The following is a 22,076-nucleotide window of genomic DNA, read 5'->3' on the forward strand; positions in this document are numbered from 1 at the left end:
CCCAAGACTGGACTAGACAGTCAAGAGGAGAAGGTAAACACTTGCACCACACCACACTCATCACATATTCCCTCAAAACCTACACCACCAAAGCACGCACATAGCAACACAAGACACACACCTGCATTCACAGAGGCTCTCAATAAAAATCTGCTCAAGCAACAGAGACACCCAAAGCAGAAACGCATGGAACTTCCACCCCCCAACACAACCCAAATGACACATAGCCCACAAACTCAGTGTACCACTCAACCACTGCCCATAAGGCATAACAATGCACCCAGCACTCTAGTCATAGGTGACTCTATACTCAGGCACACTGATGTTCCACTCACCAGGCTAAACAAGGAGAAAGTTGCTGTCAGCTGCCTGCCAGGTACCAGAATCCGCCACATAACGCATGCACTCAGGTCACTCCACAACAAGTACAAATATGACTCTGTCATTGTCCATGTTGGTCTGAACGACCTGAGACTTACCTCCCTGGACTACATGAAAAGAGTCATGGAGGAGATCTTCGATCTTGTAGCCCAGGCAGGTATGACCCTAGCCCTGTGTAGCATCCTGCCATCACCCAGAATGATACCACAGTACAAGGACAAAATGATTGACTTCAACAATTGGCTAAGCTTCTGGTGTCGTTCTAAGGGGATCCAGTATCTGTCTGCCTGGGATGACATAATCGACAGACCATGACGCTTTGCCAGAGATGGCCTGCACCTGTCACCCTTGGGATTCTGGATACTGGCTATAGCGCCTTTTTTAGGCAAGGTTCAAATGACAAATTCACCACCGTAAGAGGTACAAGCAAGCAAAATCTGAGGGTAATGCTACTCAATGCTAGAAGTCTAAACCTCAAAATGCATTCACTCGAGGCACTCCTTAAAATGGAGAACCTCGACATCTTTGCAGTGACAGAGACCTGGTTCAACGCTCCAGAGAGTACCCCTGCATTACCAGGCTATAATTCATACCACACCTATCGGCTACCTAACGTGGACATAAACACTAAAGGTGAATGCATGTCCCTATTCATTAAGGATATCCACACCTCCAGGCTAGTTGCTCAGCATAATGCATCTGAGATTATCCAAGTGCAATTAACTCTGGGGCAGGACCGCAGTCCAAATTGTAACTTGCTACAGATCCCCCACCATGCCCCAGGATTCCCATTCCTCATAAACTGGAAAATATTAGGGTATAACCCAACACCCTAATAATGGGCGATGTCAGCTACCCCACCATTAACTGGGATAGCCGCTCGTGTACCAACTCTTTTGCTCAACATTTTCTGGAATTCATAAATTCCAACACCTTGGATCAACTTATCCACACCCCCACCAGGGGGAACAAAATATCATAGACCTGGTCATTACCAACATGGGTGACCAGTGTTCCACACCAGAGGTCAATTCCTCATTTGTCAGAGCCGAGCACAAGCTAATCAGCCTGGGCATCCACATCCAGCCCCCACCCCCCATTAGGGAAACCACTGTAAAAAATTTCTCCAAAGCCAACTTCACGCTTCTTAAGACAGAAGTGGCAAACTACATGACACCCATACAGATGGACAATAGAGATACGACTGCTGAATCCTACACAAATGCACTTTATAAGCACTTACATGAGTGCATTGATCATGCTATCCCTAACAGAACCAAGATGCTATCCTCCAAAAAAGGAAGCCAATCTGGTGGTCCCCTTTCATAAACAAACTCTACAACAGAAGAAAGAAACTGTTGCAAAAAAGAGTAAAATCCCATGACTGGAAGAACTCCCTGGTCAGCCTCAGTAAGAAGCTGAGATCCCTCATAAAATCCTCCAAAGCTAGTTATGAAAACAAAACAACCACAAAGCATTCTATAGCTATATCAAGAATCTCAATGGCAACACTCAGATCTGCTCTGAGTTACAGCACAATGGTACTAAATATACAGAACCAACTGATATTGCCAACATCCTGGCAGATAGGTTCAGTGCTAACTCCCCCCCCCCCCACCCCACCCCCTAAAGGGCCCATCTCTATACCGGAAGAATGCAAAGTTCCTGTAGTCACTACTGCACAGATAAAAAACACACTTTCTAAAGCCAAGAACACAGCATCCATGGGACCTGACAACATCCCAGGCTGCATTCTACATGAACTACAGAATGAACTGGCACCCCACCTAAGCACCATGTTCAGTCATAGCCTCACCTCAGACTTTGTGCCCACTGAATGGCTCACAGTGATGGTTATCCCACTCAACAAAGGGGGAGCCACCATGGACCCCGGGAACTACCCCCCTATTACCCTAACAAGCCTGGTCTGCAAGGCCATGGACTGTATCATTATGGAGCTTATAAACAAAGGCATTGGTAATCTCCAAACTCTGGACCCCACCCAATTCTGGTTTGTAAAAGGCAGATCATGTCTCCTAAACCTGACTGACTTCTTTGAAGCAGTCACCAAAGCCGTAGACGAGGGTAAGGTGGTTCACACAGCCTATGTAGATCTCACCAAGGTTTTTGACACCACTCCCCACTCTGGAATTATAGATAAACTCACTAAACTAGGTATAAATCCCTGTGTCACAAGATGGGTTGCCAACTGGCTCACTGACAGAACCCACACTGTGAAAGTAGCAGACTCCAAGTCCGACTTCAGACAAGTGGAGTACCACAGTCTTCAGTCCTGGGTCCTCTCCTGTTTGGTATCTACTTCTCTGAAGTACAGGCTAACACAGAAGGTCTTTGGCTAATGAAGTTTGCTGATAACTGCAAACTAGGAGCCATAATTGAAATGCCTAATGATGTGGACATCCTACAAAAGACCGATGTCTGGTGTCAAAGCCATGGCCTCAAGCTCAATGCCAAAAAGTGCATTGTCATCTCCTTTGGTAAAAACTCTGTACCCATGAGATACCACATAGGTGGTAGTTTACTTGACACCGAAAGTGTGATAAGACACCTTGGGACACAGGTGGACAGTAGCCTCTCCTTTGATAATCACATCGCCACAGTAGTCAGGGAATCCTTCTACATGGCATACCTCATCATAAAAGGTTTCTCATCCAGGAAAAAAGAGGTCATTGTTCCCCTCTACTTGTCACCCATTAGACCCATTATAGAGTGCAACTCTTCTTTTGGTATGTACTTCACAAGACATCTACAGCAACTGGAAAGGCAAGTACCTCACAAAGAGGATTACCGGCCTCAAACAGATGCCCTACGCAGACTGTCTCAAAAAAGTTCAGCTTTACTGTGTTGCATATCGCCTACTCGGAGGCGATCTCTGCCTAACATACAAAGTTAGTTCAAACCCAGAGCTGTTGGACATGCTCCACTTAAAGAAGTCCCAATCCCTCTGGGCTACACGCTCTAGGGACCAAAACCTTGTCACCGCAATAAACAGAACATGCTGGAGGGATAGATCTCTGTTCCAGAGACTTCCCATACTCTGGAACAAACTACCTATCTATATCAAACAAAGCTCCTAATTAGCACTCTTCAAGAAAAATCTTGATGATTGGATGGGAGATAGGAAATTCACCCCGGGGATCACCTCTGTGGCTCTGCTCGACAGGGGCACAGGAGAATAATTTTCTTGGGTGACGAATGCCAGGGTACCTTTTTGGCTAGGCTTCTATAGGCCCTAGGGCCGATAGCCTAGTACCTACCTATGAACCTATAGATAATAAGAAAAAGGAAAAGAGGATTGAGACAAGGAATTATAAGAGAAAGATTGATTAATATAGATTTAATGTGGACATCAGGTAGAACACAGCTGAAAAATAAGAGGATTAGTAAAAGGATCATTGGTATGATTAAAAGATGCAGAAAGAGTGATATAAATACATAGCGTGAAGTATACTAATACTGATGTTGGGAAATAAGAACAGGAAAAATGTAAACTAGGATGGGTGTGGAGAAGATACTGTTTCTCTTAACCAGGTTTGCAGCAGGAACAGATGCATTCTTTAGTCAGGAACTCTTTTAATGCATGTTTGAAGACAAGAAAGTTAGGGTTTGATCTGATATTAGTAGAAAAGGTTGTCCTAGGCTTTAGCGACAAAGTAGGAGTGGAGGACATTTCAGCACGTCTGTCCATGGATCCTCCTCTTTCAGTGCAGTCTCGTGTCAGAATTGTTTTGAAAGTTGTTTTGCATAAAAGGCCTCTAAGAAAATCTGTGGCCTCTCCTTGGGATCTTAATTTTGTTAAGAGAAGCTAACACTCGCTCCATTTGAACCAGCTAATCTGGCTGACTTGAGCTTCTTAACATGGAAAATAGTTTTACTGATTGCTCTAATCTCTGCAAGAAGAGTGTATGAATTTCAAGCTGTTATTGTGGGTCAGCCTTATCTCATTTTCCACAAAGACAGGGTTTCTTTGAAAACTAATCCTTCTTTTATGCCTAAAGCGGTATCCTAGCGTACTTTAAACTAAACTCTCCGTCTCCCCATTTTCTTTCTTGAACCTAAAAATGAGGAAGAAAGAATACTCCATACCTTAGATGTCCATAGACAACTCTGGTACTATGTTGACAGAACTAAATCTTTGGATCAGTTGTTCATTTCTTGCGAAGGTAAGTAGAAGGGACAACTTATATCAAAACAGACTATTTCAGAAGCTATTGCCTTTTGTGAGACTCATCACAGCAAGACTGTTCCAGGCACGGTCCAGACCCACTTCAGTAGGGTCTTGGCTTAAACTACAGCTGTTTGTAAAGGGTTAGATTTGTTAAGGGTTGGAAGTATTCAAGAAACAGTGGCTTTGCCCGCTGTGCTTACTTTTACAAAGCACATTAGGCTTGATTCTTTCTCTATATCCAGATCAGACTTTGTAAGGACCATTCTCCAGGGGATCCTGAACTCTTCTTCCACCTCGATTCTTTCTCTATATCCAGATCAGACTTTGTAAGGACCATTCTCCAGGGGATCCTGAACTCTTCTTCCACCTCCTAAATGTAATAAGCTGAGGTAATCTACCCATATAGCTAAGGCTAGTGCAGCAGTGATCAGTATGATGAACTCAGTACGGTTGTATAAGTAAACTTACCATAACAGTAGATGTTCAAATGATCACTGCTGCAGTAACCCCTTCATCCCTCCTTATTTTTTTGGTATGTTTATATCAGGGTGTGGGTATTTATTTTTTGATGTTCTTCGTGTTTCACTGTTGCAGTCATTACATTTGGGTAATCTGCTGGCAGGTTGCCCTCAGTCAGCCTGAATTCTAAAGTCTTGGGTCCTGCCTCGGTTGCTGTCTTCTCTTCCATGATGTCAGGTCGTCAGGGGTATAAAACATGCAGCCGACGCCATTTTCTTTAGTCTTTCTTGACGCACGGTGCCCGAAGCAGAAGCATTTCGCAAGTGCCGGTCGGCCGACTACTGAAATATTCGCGTTTGAGTTTCAGAACCAAAGTCTTCAATAAAGCTAAGTACCCTGTTGGGGAAACTTTTTCCTTGCTTTTTACTGATGTTAGAAAAAGTTAATAGTTGTATTACTTGTGGGAAGCAAATACCTCATAAGGATTTCCATTTATACTGTATTCCTTGCCTAGGCTCTGATCACAACTGCCTGGCTGTCGGTTTTGTGCTAGATTTAACCAACCAACTCAATTAAGCATCAGTATATTTTTGCATCTAAGTATTTTGGAAACAGATTTCAACTACCCAGAGATGTCGTCGGATAGCAATCCGACTACTGGAGTACATAAAATACGCAAAGAAAAGGACAGAGAAAGGCAGTCAAGATCCAAAACCGACGACGAAGCTTCTCCTAAGCCAGTCGCCGGTTCGACGGTACTCAGTGTGGCGCTTTTGCAGCCCCTGATACCCGCTACCTTTGAGTCGCAGGCCTTTACCGACACCCATGTGGAGTCTGGCATGCCACAAGATACTCAAGGTATTGGACCGACGGATATATCTCCCTCGGATGGTCCGGAGCCGCTGAACTGGCACCGGCTTCTGAGGGTGTATTCAGACCTCAACATATATTATATCAAACCGACGAAAGCTGCAAAACCAAAGGCAAAGACACCTTCTAAAACTAAAAAACTGACGCCTGAGCCACGTGCACAGGCCTCTATGCCTAAAAAACAGATGATCAAAATGGCTGAAGACCTTATTACCTTGATCATGGGTACCCATCCCCCTCCAGATAAGAGGCCTAGGCAAGACACTGACTATGAATCTTCAGATCAGGTTTCTATTTCTTCTGATTCCTCTTCTGATCAGGAATTATCTTTACCTCCCTATGAGGATTCTGATGCTGAGGAGTCTATTCCATGTGCATCTCCTCCTGAGGATTACTCGTTTGGAGAAACCTTGCATACTTTGAGGGAGCATTTTCACTGGGAGAGTCAAGACTTCTACCAGGGTGTGGGTATTTATTTTTTGATGTTCTTCGTGTTTCACTGTTGCAGTCATTACATTTGGGTAATCTGCTGGCAGGTTGCCCTCAGTCGGCCTGAATTCCAAAGTCTTGGGTCCTGCGTCGGTTGCTGTCTTCTCTTCCATGACGTCAGGTCGTCAGGGGTATAAAACATGCAGCCGATGCCAAAAGAGGCTCAGGGATTTCCTCCTTCTCCCTCAGCACAAGCCTTTAGCCATTCCCCCTGTGTTAGACATTGTGGATGATGTATTTTTGCCTGACCCCTGGCTCTTTACCTCTCACTCCCAGTAAGCCTGACAGGTATTACAGGGTCCCTGACTCTCATAAATTTTTATTTAGAAACCCTGCTACTGATCCTGAAACTATTTCACAGGGTCCAAAGTTAAGGCCTCAACAGCAAAAAACCCTTCCCCTCCCTGACAGAGATTCAAGGGCGCTGGACAGATGGGGAAAAAAGGTTTATACATCTGCAACCTTGGCAGTCAGGGCCTTAAACTGTCAATTTCTTATGCTTAAGTACCAACAACATGTTATGGGATTGCTGAAACAGAAAATTATGTTGATTTCAGAATGTGCAGAAAATAAGGAATTGCAGGAATTATTGCATGCAGCTGAACAAGTTGGAAAGCATACTTTGCAATGTGGTTTTGATTCTTTAGAGGCTTCCTGCAGGGCCGCAGTTACTGGATCTGTGCTTAGGAGGCATGCCTCGCTCGTTAAAGGAACAAAATTTGCCTGATCATGTTAAAGCTAAATTGCTAGATGCACCTTTACAGCATGATTCTCTGTTTGGTGTTAAGGTAGAAGAGGTTTTAAAGAAAATGGAAGGCAAAGCTAAGTCAATGCAAACTGTTTAAAGATTTCTTACAAGTGCAGCCACCTGGATTCAGTAGACACTGGCCTACAAAAAACTGGTCCTTTTCTGTGTCAGACAGAGCTCAAAGGGGCAAATCCAGATGCCCTAAGGGTTCCAGGTACCAGGCTCAAGACTCATACAGGTCAAAACAATGGGGCGCATCCACCTCCAAATCTGGTGGAGATAAAGCGCAAACCTACAGAAAGCAATCCCAATGACTTCCCTCTGCCTACACCAAGCACTTATCTTTTGGCAGCACCCATAGGGGGGAAATTAGCACTTTTTGCTCAAAATTGGCAGTTAATAACCCAGGACAAGTGGGTACTGAACATCGTATCACAGGGATACATATTCCATTTCCACACTCTGCCAAAGACAAATGGTTGGCCAGACCTGCCAAAAAAACAATGGGCAGAGGCACAGAAACAGGTTACGTCCCTCATGGATATGGGGGCCATTCATACAGTACCAGAACAGGAAAAAGGACAAGGTTTTTACTCAAGACTGTTCTTGGTACCCAGAAAGGACAAGGCCTGGTGGCCAATACTGGATTTATCGATTTTGAACACATACCTGGACATTCCAAAATTCAAAATGCTCACTTTGCAACAGCTTCTACCCATGCTGGGCAAGAATGCTTGGTTGGTGACTTTAGACTTAAAAGAGGCATACCTGCATGTCCCAGTAAGACAGTCGTGCAGAAGATACCTCATATTCAAGGCTGGCTTAATGCATTACCAATTCTCTGCACTGCCCTTTGACTTATGTACTGCGCCCAGAGTCTTTACAAAGTGCCTGGCACCAGTAATTGCATTTTTCAGACAAAGAAGTATTCAAATATATCATTACTTGGACGACTGTCTCATTCAAGCAGAGAACAAGGACACTCTTCTACGACACCTGGCGTTTGTGAAAAGGCTTCTAGCATGCCTAGGGTACACAATAAACGAAAAGAAATCACAACTGGTACCCTCTCAAAAGATAACATTCCTGGGTGCAAGCTTGCATACAACCCTGCCCAGATGGCTTACCTCACGCCAGACAAACAAAGACAACTGACTACTTACTTCAAACTGATGGCAACAAAAACCCAGTCTTCTGCAAGACAAATTCTGCAGGCTCTGGGCTTCATGGCATCCTGCATCCTACTAATTTCATATGCAAGACTGCATATGAGGAAACTTCAATGGTACCTAAAAAAATGTATGGAGTCAGCATTCACACAGTCTGGAAACAATTATTCCTCTCATCCCCTGCCTGCAACAGGAGTTTCTATGGTGGGCAAAGGCCTGTCACCAAAACATGGGATGGCCCTTCACTCTACCTCCTGCCAGCCAAACCTTAACAACAGACGCATCAGATTATGCCTGGGGGCCCACATGGCAGGAAGATGCATTCAAGGCATATGGGCACCAAATCTAATACAGCTACATATCAACCAGAAAGAGATGCTAGCTGTTCAAAATGCCCTAATAGCCTTCAAGGACTTACTTCATCCAGGACAACTACTGATAAAGACGGACAACACCACAGTCATGTGGTATATAAACAAGTAAGGGGGCACACACTCATACCCCCTTTGCAGATTAGCCATGGCACTGTGGGACACAGCTTTGACCTACCAAATAAATCTTCAAGCTCAATTCCTGCCAGGAAAACAGAACACTCTGACAGACGATTTAAGCAGAAACCTTATGGATCCTCACGAATGGAAACTAAATCCACAAGTATTCAGCATGATAACAGAGAAATGGGGGAGCCCAGACATAGATCTATTTGCATCTCCTCAAAATTATCAGTTGAAAAGATTCTGCCCAAGGACTTATCACAGACAAGCATGGAAAATGGACGCCCTATCCTTCAGTTGGAAAAACCTGTCAGTTTACGCCTTTCCTCCTCTGCCTCTTCTACCCAAGGTCCTCTTAAAAGTCAGACAAGAGAAGCCAAAAATGATATTAATTGCCCCGGACTGGCCCCGCCAATACTGGTACCCAATCCTAAGGAACTTGTCTCAATACCCAGCTTGGACCTTGCCTCAAAGACCACAACTACTGTCCCACCAAAACAATCAGATCCTGCACAATCAACTACAGACTCTGAACCTGGCAGCATAGCTAATCATGTAATCATACGAATGACACCTCTCAGTAAAGCTGTGATGGATGTCATTTTGGAAGCCAGAAGGCCTAGTACTAGAAAATCTTATGCTGACAAATGGAAGAGATTCTGTGCTTGGAATCAAGCACAAGGAACTGATACAGCAGAACCACATATTCCTCAGATATTACAATACTTAACTGAGATGCTTGACAAAGGCCTATCTTTCTCATCAGTCAAAATCCATGCCTCTGCCATTTTGGCTCATTACAATACAGAGCCACCAATCTTTTCTCATTCTTTACTAAAGCAGTATCTTAGAGGAGCCAAAAACCTAAGGCCTCCTAGAAGATCACCATTACCTGCATGGGACCTCAATTATGTGTTGGAAAAGCTCACCCTGCCTCCATTTGAACCAGTCGCTACCACTGATATATAGTTTTTATCATGGAAGACAGCTCTGCTAGTAGCAATTCCTTCAGCAAGAAGAGTTTCAGACCTACAGGCCCTCATGGCTGTAGAGCCTTTTGTCATATTTTACCCAGGCAGGGTGTCTCTGAGGACAAATCCTACTTTTATGCCTAAGGTGGTTTCCAGTGTGGCTCTTAACCAAACAATTCATCTGCCAACTTTTTATCCAAATCCTCAGAACAAAGGGGAGAGAATTCTGCATTCCTTGGACGTACACAGACAGCTAAGATTCTAGTTGAGCAGGACTAAAGCTCTAAGAAAAACTGAGCAATTACTAGTGTCATATGCTGCAGGATCAGAAGGAAAGGCTATCTCAAAGCAGACAATTTCAAAGTGGATAAGCCACTGCATCCGTTTCTGCTACTTATACCATGGTAAACCTGTGCCCAAGGACATTAGGTCTCATTCCACCAGAGCTGCAGCTACTTCCGCAGCCTTTCTCAGAGGAGTAACAACCAAAGACATTCTAGAGGCTGCTACTTGGAGTTCTGTTCACACCTTTACAAAGCATTACCATTTGCCTCTCTACTCTAAGTCCAGGGCAGGCTTTGCCACTGCAGTGCTGCAGGGCCTTATAGCCGCTCCTAATGCTGTTTAGCTCCAGCCTCCCAACCATACCTTTGGGATTCTACCCAAATGTAATGACTGCAACAGTAAAACACGAAGAACATAGTACAGTTGTGTACACTTACCATAAATGTAGATGTTCGAGTGTATTCACTGTTGCAGTCCAGGTTACCCTCCTGCCATTCCCCTGTCATTCTACAGTTTATTTTTCCTTCTCTATCTTCTACAACCTATGTGGTGTATTTGCTTGTAGATGAAGGTAAAGTTTATATTGATGCATGTGTGTGTGTGTGTGTGTGTGTATATATATATATATATATATATATATATATATATATATATATATATATATATATATATATACATACATATATATATATATAAATAATATTGATACCTTTTTGGGGGCAAGAAAAACTAAAGAAAAGTGCGTCGGCTGCATGTTTTATACCCCTGATGACCTGACGTCATGGAAGAGAAGACAGCAACTGATGCAGGACCCAAGACTTTGGAATTCAGGCTGACTGAGGGCAACCTGCCAGCAGATTACCTAAATGTAATGACTGCAACAGTGAATACACTCGAACATCTACATTTATGGTAAGTGTAACAACTGTACTTTCTTTCTAGCATTCTCCTTTCAGGACTCAGCTTCACTATTGGCAGGAAAGATCTCAAAGGCTTGGTGCCCAAACTTGTCTTTTAGTCAGTACAGCTTGAGCTGCCTGACAGTTAAGGTACATGGAAGGTGCCCTGAAGCTTTGGAACCTGGCCAGCTGTTATATCCGTAGTGAGATATAACCCATATAGCTAAGGCTACTGCAGCAGTCATCATTTGAACATCTACTGTTATTGTATGTTTACTTACACAGCTGTATTCTTGAGCAACTCAAAGTCAAGCAAATAGACCTTGAGCCAGACACAGTAAATTGACACATGTCTCTCTGCATGCTGTGTTATGTTGTTCCCGTGCGTACACTATCCTTCCTTACTCAGGTGTGTCCCTTGCTTACAGATTCTGTTTTTGTAGTGTGCTCTAGTCTGCGTGGATCTATTAACACCATAGCATACCATGCTGTATTTCTACTCACCAATAAAATATAGTTGGGAAAACTGGTATAGTTTATTCATGTGCCATAAGTGCCCAGAATGCACATTGCCAAGGTGTTGGGAACTGATGTTTGTAATGATGCTGTCTGCACTGCATGCAGACTAGTTCTACTTCTGCTGATGTATACAGGTCAGGTGAGGCCTTCATGGTGGCTGGTTGCAGTCTTTTGTGCCTATCAGCATTATTAAAATAACTGGTTCCTTATGGATTGCCTGTATCTTGGTGCTTTGGTGCTGGTGATACTAGAAAATGTTACGTACTGTCCCATATACCACATCATGCAGGTTACAGGTTTATCTAGTACATTGGATGCAAATTACTAGGAGATACTTGCAGTATAAGCAGCATGTTGTTGAAGTATTCCTATAGTCAGGATGCAAACGATTGTGGCATCCTTAGGTTTTAGAAGGATGGACCATTCACATTTTCTTGTAGATGTCAGCTTCATGTGTTACAGATAGTTGTCATTGTGGACCCTTTACTGGAGCTTCAGACTGCTTTAGGGTTATAATGGATTGTCCTTCTGTGCCACTCCCAGGCTGAGCATAATGTAGGACCACTGACTGCTTGTTTTCCTTTCACACAGTGTCATTGCTAGAGTGTAGTATGCAGTGTCATCCTCGACTTCTGTTCAGATGCATGTAGTCAGAAAGTTTAGTCAGTGTGCCTGCTGTCTGTTTGGTTCTTTTGTGGTGTCTGTGAATCAGGTGTAGTTATGTGATACTTTTTCCATACCACATATGCTTTACTTTTGTTTGACCACACTGTTGTGCCATAAGCATGCTTGGTACTTGTAATAAAACCGCAGGTTTCCAAACTGCAGAATTTCAACATTGATTATAGGTTCATAGGTTCATATTGATGATTGAGGTTCATATTGAGGTTCATATGATTATATTGATGACACAGAGGTAGAGTATTGTGTCATGCCAATGGTGATACACATTTAGAGAGAAAGCTGGAGAACTTGTAGCCCCAGATGGAAAAGAGGTGATGTGTACATACGTGTGCGTTACAAGGGAGCTAGTGTGGTGACATCCTGCTGTTACATACATGGGTAGCATGAGATGCCCTAGGTAGAAACGGGTCCTCCTCATCAGAGTCATGGTGTCATGAGGATGCCTTCATATGCAGGGTTAGGTCTTCATGAGTTAGGGTTTAGAGGCAAAGAATGACTTTTGCAAGGTACCAAAGGAAGAATAAGCAGGCCAAAATATTTTGGGTTAAAGGCCTTATCGGAGGCAGATTGTCAAGTGAAATATTTTAAAAAATTGTAAAAATAATGCTAGTTGCTTGTAATAGAGAAATAAATGTCATAGTTATGCAGACCTGTAGAACAGTTCATTTGCCTTGTTACCCTTTTTGAAATGTCTTTTGAGCAATTTTTAATACTGCACAAAGGAGCTCTTAATAAATGCATTATGACATTACCATGCATGGCTGTTTTTGTAAAGGTAATCGTTGCTTGGAATATGTTTGTAGTATATACATATGGATATCATGGAAATAAACATATTTTAAGAGAAGTGTGTGTCCATGCTGTTTTCATTCTTTTTTTCTTATAGAAACCAGGGAATGCGTAAGAAGTTAATTTTATATTTCAAGAGAAGAAACCATGCTCGTAAACAGTGGGTAAGTAAAATTGTTGTAAATTCACTTTACGTTCCCACATAGCTAGTAGTTTTCACTGTATTTGCCCCGATGATTAATGGAATTGATTTACGTTAACCAGTAAGACTACTGCTCATCATGTGTTATAAAATAATTTTATCTTATTTTTGGCTTTCTCACCCCCGGCTGGAGACTTGTTCCCTTATAGGCCTAGTGGGACTGACTTAGTCAACAAAAAATAAATAATATCTGTTTACTTTTATTTATTTCATTCATCAACTTTCATCAGTTTGGCTGTGTTCACATTGATGTCAACCTGTGAAGGAAACACGCTTCCAATCCATCCCCCCAGAGGGCACTTCTGAGATGAGGCATACCTATCGCACCCCAGCATAGGTGAGCTGTCTTCATCTGCTCAGTCTCTTCTATCCTCAGACAGCTTCTTCGGGGCCTCAGCTGATGATCAAACCTGGATCAACTGGAGTGCAGTAGTCTTGGCTTTATCCGTCTGTACCATAGAGCTGGCAACACTGCCAAACATATGACTAGTGCTTGATATAAACTTTAATGAGCAGTAAACTGTTTACATTATTTTAAGACTTTTTAATTGTGGAAATATTTATCTGAAGCATTTGTTAGTTGTTGTGTGAGGACAGTGTGTCCGATTATTGGTACCCTGCCCATCATTTAGATCTTACCTTTAACGTTTTAGGCTAACTTGTCACGATTGTTTGCCAGAGTAGTACTTTCAGCAATTTGGGGACATCAGTAAAGTTAATCAGCTTGAAGCTTTCTAGTCATCCCACTGCTGATGGAAAATTGTACTGATGTAATTTATATAAATTTAACTTCAGCATTTGACAGAGTCATACACAAAATACTGGTCAATAAATTACAACTAAGTATTGATTTACTTTTGATAAAATGGACAGCAAAAACAAAGCATGTGAGATTTGGAAGACAAAAACTGAAAGGTGACTTTAATACAGGATACAGTGATTGAAACTGTAGATTAATTTAAGGATCAGAGTATGCAGGTAAATCCAGCTTTAAGTTTTGATAATCATATCAACAGACTGGTTAGTGATAGCTATATAACTATATTTATTATAAAAAGATTTATAAAGTATAGGAAATAAGAAACAATGAAGTCATTGTTTGTTAGTTACATTAGCTCCACACTTGAGTATGGAGTAACAATATGGAAACCTTATAAGAAAACAAGCTTGAATAAACTGGAAAGAGTACAGCAGAAATATACCAAGGGCATCCATGGATGTGAAAATTTAAGTTATTATGAAAGACTAAAATATCTTAACTTGTACAGTGTCTCTTGTAGGGCATTTAATTTAGAGACAGCTATCTCTGGTAATGTTTGGGGCATACCTTTCAACTGTCCAGATTTTCCCAGAACGTCCAGATTTTTGCCTCTTACTTTTGGTCCATTTCTCATAAAATTTATGGTTTTCAGGCAAATCACCGAGGAATGCAGTCGCAAAATAATGACAGTCATTTCAGGTTTCAAGCTTCATATACTTCAGAAAATGCATGTTAAGGAAAAACGTGATTCTAGCAACTTTCTAAGAGCAATCTTTAAAATCTCTGCCTATTTTTAGGCGTTTGTCCCTCCATTATTTTTGGCTCTGTCCAGATTTTTTGAGCTAAGAGGTTGAGAGGTATAGTTTGAGTTTATCAAATAGTAGGGAATCCTCAGAGAAACCATGTAGAAGATTCTATAGGAATGAGAAGTGTACTAAGTGGTTCTCTGAGAAAGCAGCTAATGCATGGAACAGACTAACAAATTACATTAAAGCAAGCACTAGTTTAAATTTATTTATTTTATTTAACATTTGTTTACTGGGAAATTCCGACTTGGAACAAAACCATTTCTCAGGGGAGGCCCGGGGAGAAACACTCCAGACGCATGTCTTTGTGACATGGGAGGAAACCGGAGCACCTGGAGGAAACCCACACGAATGCAGAGAGGGCATGCAGGCTCCACACAGAAGGAACCCAGCTGAGAATCAAACCGAAGAACCTCTTGCTGTGAGGCGTCAATGCTACCGCTGCACCACTGCGACATCCAAGTATTTACACTTGCGCCATAGATACTTTTAAGAACAGCCTAGACGCTTATTATGGGAACAACTGTTTTAGTATGTTGGCAGGCTAGAAGGGCATTAATGCACATGCATGAAATATTTATATATTTGTATGTATGACTGCATTTGCACCTGAGTAACACATTGCATATTTCTACTTCTAGGGGATTAGCAGTTGCAACTTTCTTTCTCTAGTGGATTTAGCCACATTTGTTCTTTTCCCTCAACCAATCACTTTTAAAGGCTCGTTTAGTGTCTGGGTCTATCCTTTCTCTTAAAATGGTTGTAAATTTGTCTGGCAAGCATTTCTCACCAGTCCCTCGATATAACTTAATTTGCATTCAGCTATCTTTTGTAGTATAAACTGTGGCACTTAGTTTGTACTTCTGTAATGCTGAGACTAATTACCCTCTAGGGCCTTAAAAGTTGTTAATTGTTTCAGCTGTCAAATTAAACATTCATGACTTCTTTGTAAAACTGTAATTTCATTAACATGTATGCATTGTTCTAGAACTGTGGTAGAAACCTTAATCCTAGTGTGTTGAAGTGCTGCTGGGATAAAGCAGTTGTGTAAGAGAGGTGTTGTTGTGTTAAAATTGAATTATGGTAAGGGGAATAGTAGTTTCACAGTCAGCAGTAATACATTATTACTGAGAATGATTAGTAATATAGTCATTTCAGAAAGTGACTCTGATCTGTGTGTAGTGCAGGGCATCCCAACATGAGATATTGTGCAAGAGTTAACATGACACAGCTTCATTGAAGGGTAGAGTTTGACTGCGGCCTATAACCTACATAGCTTACCTCATCTGTATAGTGAAGCCATAGTAACAAATGTATTTTTCCTCCTACTTTCTGCCTTTATTTTAATAAACACATTGCTCATGTTCTGTGACAGTCCTGACGTGATGCTTTTTTACATCAGTCGTTCTTCACATAGTTTGTGTGTCCTGTGTTAATTAAGTGATGATTAGATTCGCTGACTCTGAATGTAGTACTCTTATTCAGTGGATCTTGATAGGTAAACTCCTTGATCTGATATCCTTGCCATCTGAGATCATGCAACAGCTTGTAAAATTGAGTAAAATGGATACCAGCTTGTTACAATTATTTTCCAAAAAGTATTCCTTCATTTAGAAAATGTACACTTATAATGTCCCCTCCTCTGAATACCACTAGTAATTATCTTGTAAAGGAATTCTCTAGTAGTCTTGTAGATGTGTGGTTTTGAGAGCAGTTCACCTCTTGTTAACCAGAGGGCTTAAAATGTAGGGTATGAGTTTTAAATCCCAACTACCCCTTGCCCTCACCTCCCCAACCCCAATTTTTTTTCCAGAAAAAAATGCCATTTTAATTAGTTTACAGTTATTTCAACAATTGGATACGTTTCTGGTATCATTCTAAGGGGATCCTTTATCTGTCTGCCTGGGATGACATTATTGACATACCTCAGTGCTTTGCCAGAGATGGCCTGCATCTGTCACCCCTGGGCTTCTGGATACTGGCCAAGGCTCTTGCCACCCCTATAGTGCCTTTTTTAGGCAGTGTTCCAAAGATCAAATTACCACCATAACAGCTACAAACAAATGCAATCTGAGGGTCATGCTGCTCAACGCTAAAAGTCTAAATCTCAAAATGCACTTGCTCGAAGCACTCCTTAAAATGGAGAACCTCAACATTTGTACCATAACAGAGACCTGGTTCAAGGCAGCAGAAAGCACTCCTGCACTACCAGGCTACAATTCATTCCACGCCTTTCGGACCCAGAATTTGGACCGAAGCTCCAAAGGTGGTGGTGTTTCCATATTCATAAAGGATGCGAACAGCTCCAGACTGGTAGCCCACCATAATGCATCTGAGATACTTCAGGTGCAGCTAACATTGGGTAAGACAGCGATTCAGGTCGTAGCCTGTTATAGGTCCCCAGCCATGTCCCGAGACTCACACTCCACGTTCTTAAGCACCCTGGCGAATGTTAGGGTCCAACCTAACACCCTTATACTGGGTGACTTCAACTACCCCTCCATTAACTGGGAAAGCTACTCATGTACCCATACACTTGCCCAACATTTCCTGGAATTCATTAATTCCAATGCTCTGGACCAGCTTGTTATTACCCCCCACTAGTATCCTTGACCTGGTTATTACCAACATGGGTGACTGCTGCTCTACACCAATAGCCAACTCCTCCCTGGTTAGATCCGACCACAAACTAATCACCTTGGGTATCCACATCCACCCCCCCCCCCCCTACAAAGGAAACCACCATGAAAAACTTCTCCAGAGCTAACTTTGGGCTAACTAAAAACAGAAGTGGCTAACTTCACGGCACCCATGCAAATAGAGAATAGTTGCATGACTGCCAAATCATACACCAATGCACTGTACGAACACGTACACAAATGCATGGATCTCGCCATACCCAATAGAACCAAGATGCTCTCCTCCAGAAAAAGGAAGCCAATCTGGTGGTCCCCTGCCATAAACAAACTCTACAGGAGGAGGAGGAAACTGATGCAGAATAAGGTGAAGTCCCAAGACTAGAAAAACTCCCTTATCAGCCTCAACAAAAAGATGAGATCCCTCATCAAATCCTCCAATGCTATCTATGAAAACAGAATTGCAGCAGATAGTAAAGACAACCACAAGGCCTTCTGTAGTTATGTAAGGAATCTCCATGGCAATACCCAGATTTGCTCTGAGCTACTGCGCAGTGGTACCTCCTTTACTGAGCCAATAGATATTGCCAATATACTGGCCAACAGATTCAGTGCCAACTTTACCCCCCCCCCCCCCAGAGGACCAATTCACAGTACCAGTAGATTGCCAGGCCCAGTATTACTGCTGCACAGGTTAAAACAGCACTGTCCAAGGCCAAGAATACAGCTTCTATGGAACCTGACAATATCCCTGGCTGTGCTCTACATGAGCTACAGAGTGAACTGGCACCTCACCTGTGTGCCCTGTTCAATCACAGCCTCACCTCAGACTTTGTCCCTACAGAATCGCACACTGCTACAGTCATCCTTCTCCACAAAGGAGGAGTGACTACAGACCCTGGGAACTATCGCCCCATTAGCCTGACGAGTCTGATATGCAAAGCTATGGAACGCATCATCATGGACCTAATAAATAAGGATATAAGGAATCTCCAAACTGTGGGTCCCACACAGTTTGGTTTTGTGAAGGGTAGATCATCCCTGCTCAACTTGGTCGACTTCTTTGAGTCAGTCACCAGAGCTGTGGATGAAGGCAGGGTGGTTCATGCAGCCTACCTTGATCTGGCCAAGGCCTTTGATACCATTCCTCACTCAGGAATTATAGAAAAACTCACTAAGCTAGACATCAACCCCTATATCACTAGGTGGGTTGCAAACTGGCTCACAGATTGGACCCACAGTTTGAAAGTAGCTGACTCCAAGTCAGACTGCCAGCAGTCACAAGTGGAGTCCCACAGGGTTCGGTCCTGGGTCCTCTCCAGTTTGGTATCTACTTGTCTGAAGTCCAGGCCAACATGAAGGGTCTCTTGCTGACAAAGTTTGCAGATAATTGCAAGCTGGGAGCTATCATTAACTCCCCAAGCGATGTTGACATCCTACAGAAAGGCCTCACTGAGACCAACAACTGGTGTCAGAACCATGGCCTTAAGCTCAGTGCCAAAAAATATGTCGTCATCCCCTTTGGGAAAAAAACAGGTTCCCATGAATTACTACATCGATAGTAGTCCACTGAACACAGAAGGTGTTATAAGAGATCTGGAAACACAGGTTGACAGCAACCTCTCTTTTGACCACCACATTGCCACTGTGGTCAGAAAGTCCTTCTGTGTGGCACATCTCATTACTAAGGGTTTTGAATCCAGGAAGAAAGAAGTCATTGTCGCCCTCTACTCTTCCCTCATTAGGCCATAGAGTACAATGCCCCATTTGGCATGCACCTCACTAGACACCAGCAACAACTGGAGAGGCCGCAAAAGTACCTCACAAAGAGGATCCTAGGCCTTAAATACTTGTCCTATATGGACATACTCAAAAAAACTCCCAACTATTCTCTGTCTCATATCGCCTGCTTAGAGGTGATCTCTGCTTGACTTAAAAGCAATGTCTGACCCAGCTCTGTTAGAAATGCTACATCTAAAGAAATCCCAGTCCCTCCGCACCACACACTTCAGAGACCTCAACTTCATTACCACAATCAACAGAACATGCTGGAGGGACCGGTTCATAACCCAGAGACTGCCCATGCTGTTGAGTAGACTTCCCGTACATGTCAAGCAGAGCACCTCACTGGCCCTCTTCAAGAGAAATCTTGATGAGTGGATGGGAAATAGAAAATTCACCCCAGGGATCACTCCAGTGGCTCTGCTCGACAGAGGCACTGGGAACTAAGGTCAGGTGGCACGATTCCAGGGTAATTCTATAGGCTAGGCTTGTAAAGGCTCCTGGCTCATTTGCCTAGTACACACCTATGAACCTATGCAACCTGGAACTACTATCTCTAGCTACTTATCCTACAATTAGGCTGCTGTGTTACCACCCATAATAGTTCCCAGTGCTCTCTGATTTGTTAGTGCATTATCCCCTCCCCCACCAAGTAAACACAAATGCATGTGTCAGCTTTTTTAACAAGATATGTTAATGCATGTGTTTCACTGTGACATAACCACACTACAATGTGTGTATCATTTTTACTGGTTACCTGTTTTGACGTCTCTGACATCAATATTTGCTATACTCACATTAACATGTTGTTGTTGTCTTTCGGCTTTTCCCGGTTAGGGGTCGCCGCAGCGGAGCTCCAGTCCGCTAATGATTGGCAGTAGATTTTCATGAATGCTGAGGTGCCAGCTTGACGTCCAACCTTCAACGAAGGCACGCCCATTTACGCATGTCTTTCTAACTCCACACAGAAGGCACTCCCCGCACTCCAACCGAGAATCGAACGGGAGAACCTCTTGCTGTGAGGCAACAACGCTACGGCTGCACCACCGCAGAAGTATTCACATTAACATATTAATCTTTGCTATTATTTCAACATGCTACCTCTGATTTCCACTCTGTAAGTAATGTATGTATATTGTGTTTTATCAGTCACTCTGTATATAATGACATTTCATCTATTTCCTTTATACCTTCAAGACAACTCTTATTCATTTTGTGTATAATGTGTGTGTGTGTGTGTGTGTGTGTGTGTGTGTGTGTGTGTGTGTGTGTGTATATATATATATATATATATACATTTTGTCATTCACTCTGTATATAATATCATGTTTATACTGGCCTCAGACTGAAGTAAGTCCAGTGGGATTATTTTACGGTTTTCAGACTCGTCAGGAGTGTCTCACTTGCTTATCTTAAGGTCTGCATTAGGACATTTGTTTTTATGTTGGAGAATAAGACCCTTCCCCTAACTGAAGCAGCAACTTTGTTAGTTTTCCAGGAAAAGATTTAAAATTATGTGTTCTTGATGTTTTTCTACATTTGCCAAAAAGGATTTTTAATTTACAGACTCTCAGTAAAATATTCTTAGTTGATCTTTGCCAGAGATAGTTTGCCTTGGGACTTAACCCTTCCTTTACTCTTAGGATGGTAGTGGTAACAAATCTAAGTCATTTAGTCTATTTATCAGTTTCCTATCCCTCTGACACAAATCAGGGAGAGTTTCTACTGCATTATGTGAACAAAGAGATTCCTTACTTTTGAGTTGGAGTCAGTCAACAGTTCAGAACTCTGCAGTTTAATCTGTCCTTTTTCCCCAGAATCTTTACTAATGCTATAATGATGGAAGTGTTGGCGATGGTAGAGGTGGCAGAAGCGGAGGTAGTGGCAGTGGTAGTGGCTTATGCGGAGGTAGTGGAGGTGGTGACGTTACACTTGCACACTGGTTCTGTAGACATTTTCCCTGTACAAAGATGGTTGGTTTCTCTTGGCAGGCATTTGGCACCATCTGGTTTGTGCCAAGGACTAGTTCTTGACATAAAGGTAGGTACTGTTTCCTGTCTAGACTATTACCTTTCTAGGCTGTCATTAGGATTCAGCTATACTTGTATTCGTCCTACCAACCCGTCTTTCTTTTTATTACATCTGTTCACATGGCATCTTGCACTGTAACCCTAGCAGTTTTTTTTTCAGCTGCTGTCTTTTGTGATGGAAGGCATTCTCATGGTTATCACTTCAAGGTGAAGCATGGAAATCTTACTATGGACATTAATACTACTTTAGAGTCAGGACCCCTGGACCTCAGGCCATAGAACATACTACATAGAGCCTTTAAAGAGGTATCTCGGACACTGCTTCTTTTAGTAGACATGTAGTTGTCCAGACAACACCAGTAGCTCAGATTACAGTGGGTGCCATCTGTTTGGGATGGGGACTTGTTTACTGTCACACACAACTCAGGGTCACTGGCTCACTGCTGTGTTGACAGTCTTCATTTCGAAATTTGAAAGATGAGGGTAGTACTCATTGGTTTACTAGGCTTCTCATCCCTCCTTCAAAAAAGATTGATCTACCTTGCTGACATGCGTATTAGCACCTGGATGGTACATTTTCAGAGTTGACAGAAATTTGTTCCCACCTGCTTGCAGGAAATTTATGAATGGGTCTTCCCCAGTGGGATTCACCCTGTCAGCAGTTCACATCGTATGTCAAGCTGAGTGTACAAGTAGGTAGACAATACCATAACGTGTTACTGTCTGAATGGTCTGTGAACTCCATAGTCTGTGATGGGCCTGTTTGATTTCAAGAAATTTCAAAATGTGCAAAATTCTTCTTCCTCATCCCTTCAAAAAGTGAGGTAATGAAGAACAGCTTTACAACACAATGACCAAAAAGATTGATGTATGCCTTCCTTCACACCTGTGATCCCAAGACTTCTGACTAAAGG

General features: G+C 42.6%; 1 protein-coding gene across 7 annotated transcripts in view; it reads left to right on the forward strand.

Moving 5' to 3' along the window:
* The window catches only part of NCOR2 (nuclear receptor corepressor 2), a 3,277,114-nt gene that overhangs the window by 1,655,687 nt on the left and 1,599,351 nt on the right, over positions 1-22,076 (forward strand). For all 7 annotated transcript variants that reach the window (XM_044068530.1, XM_044068534.1, XM_044068533.1 and 4 more), the window contains one exon: positions 13,044-13,110. In XM_044068530.1, the coding sequence (XP_043924465.1) occupies positions 13,044-13,110 (67 nt within the window). The remainder of the gene's footprint in view (positions 1-13,043; positions 13,111-22,076) is intronic.

Source organism: Protopterus annectens, chromosome 4.part0 (assembly GCF_019279795.1).
Source record: "Protopterus annectens isolate FY-2018-M chromosome 4.part0, PAN1.0, whole genome shotgun sequence".
NCBI lineage: Eukaryota > Metazoa > Chordata > Ceratodontiformes > Protopteridae > Protopterus > Protopterus annectens.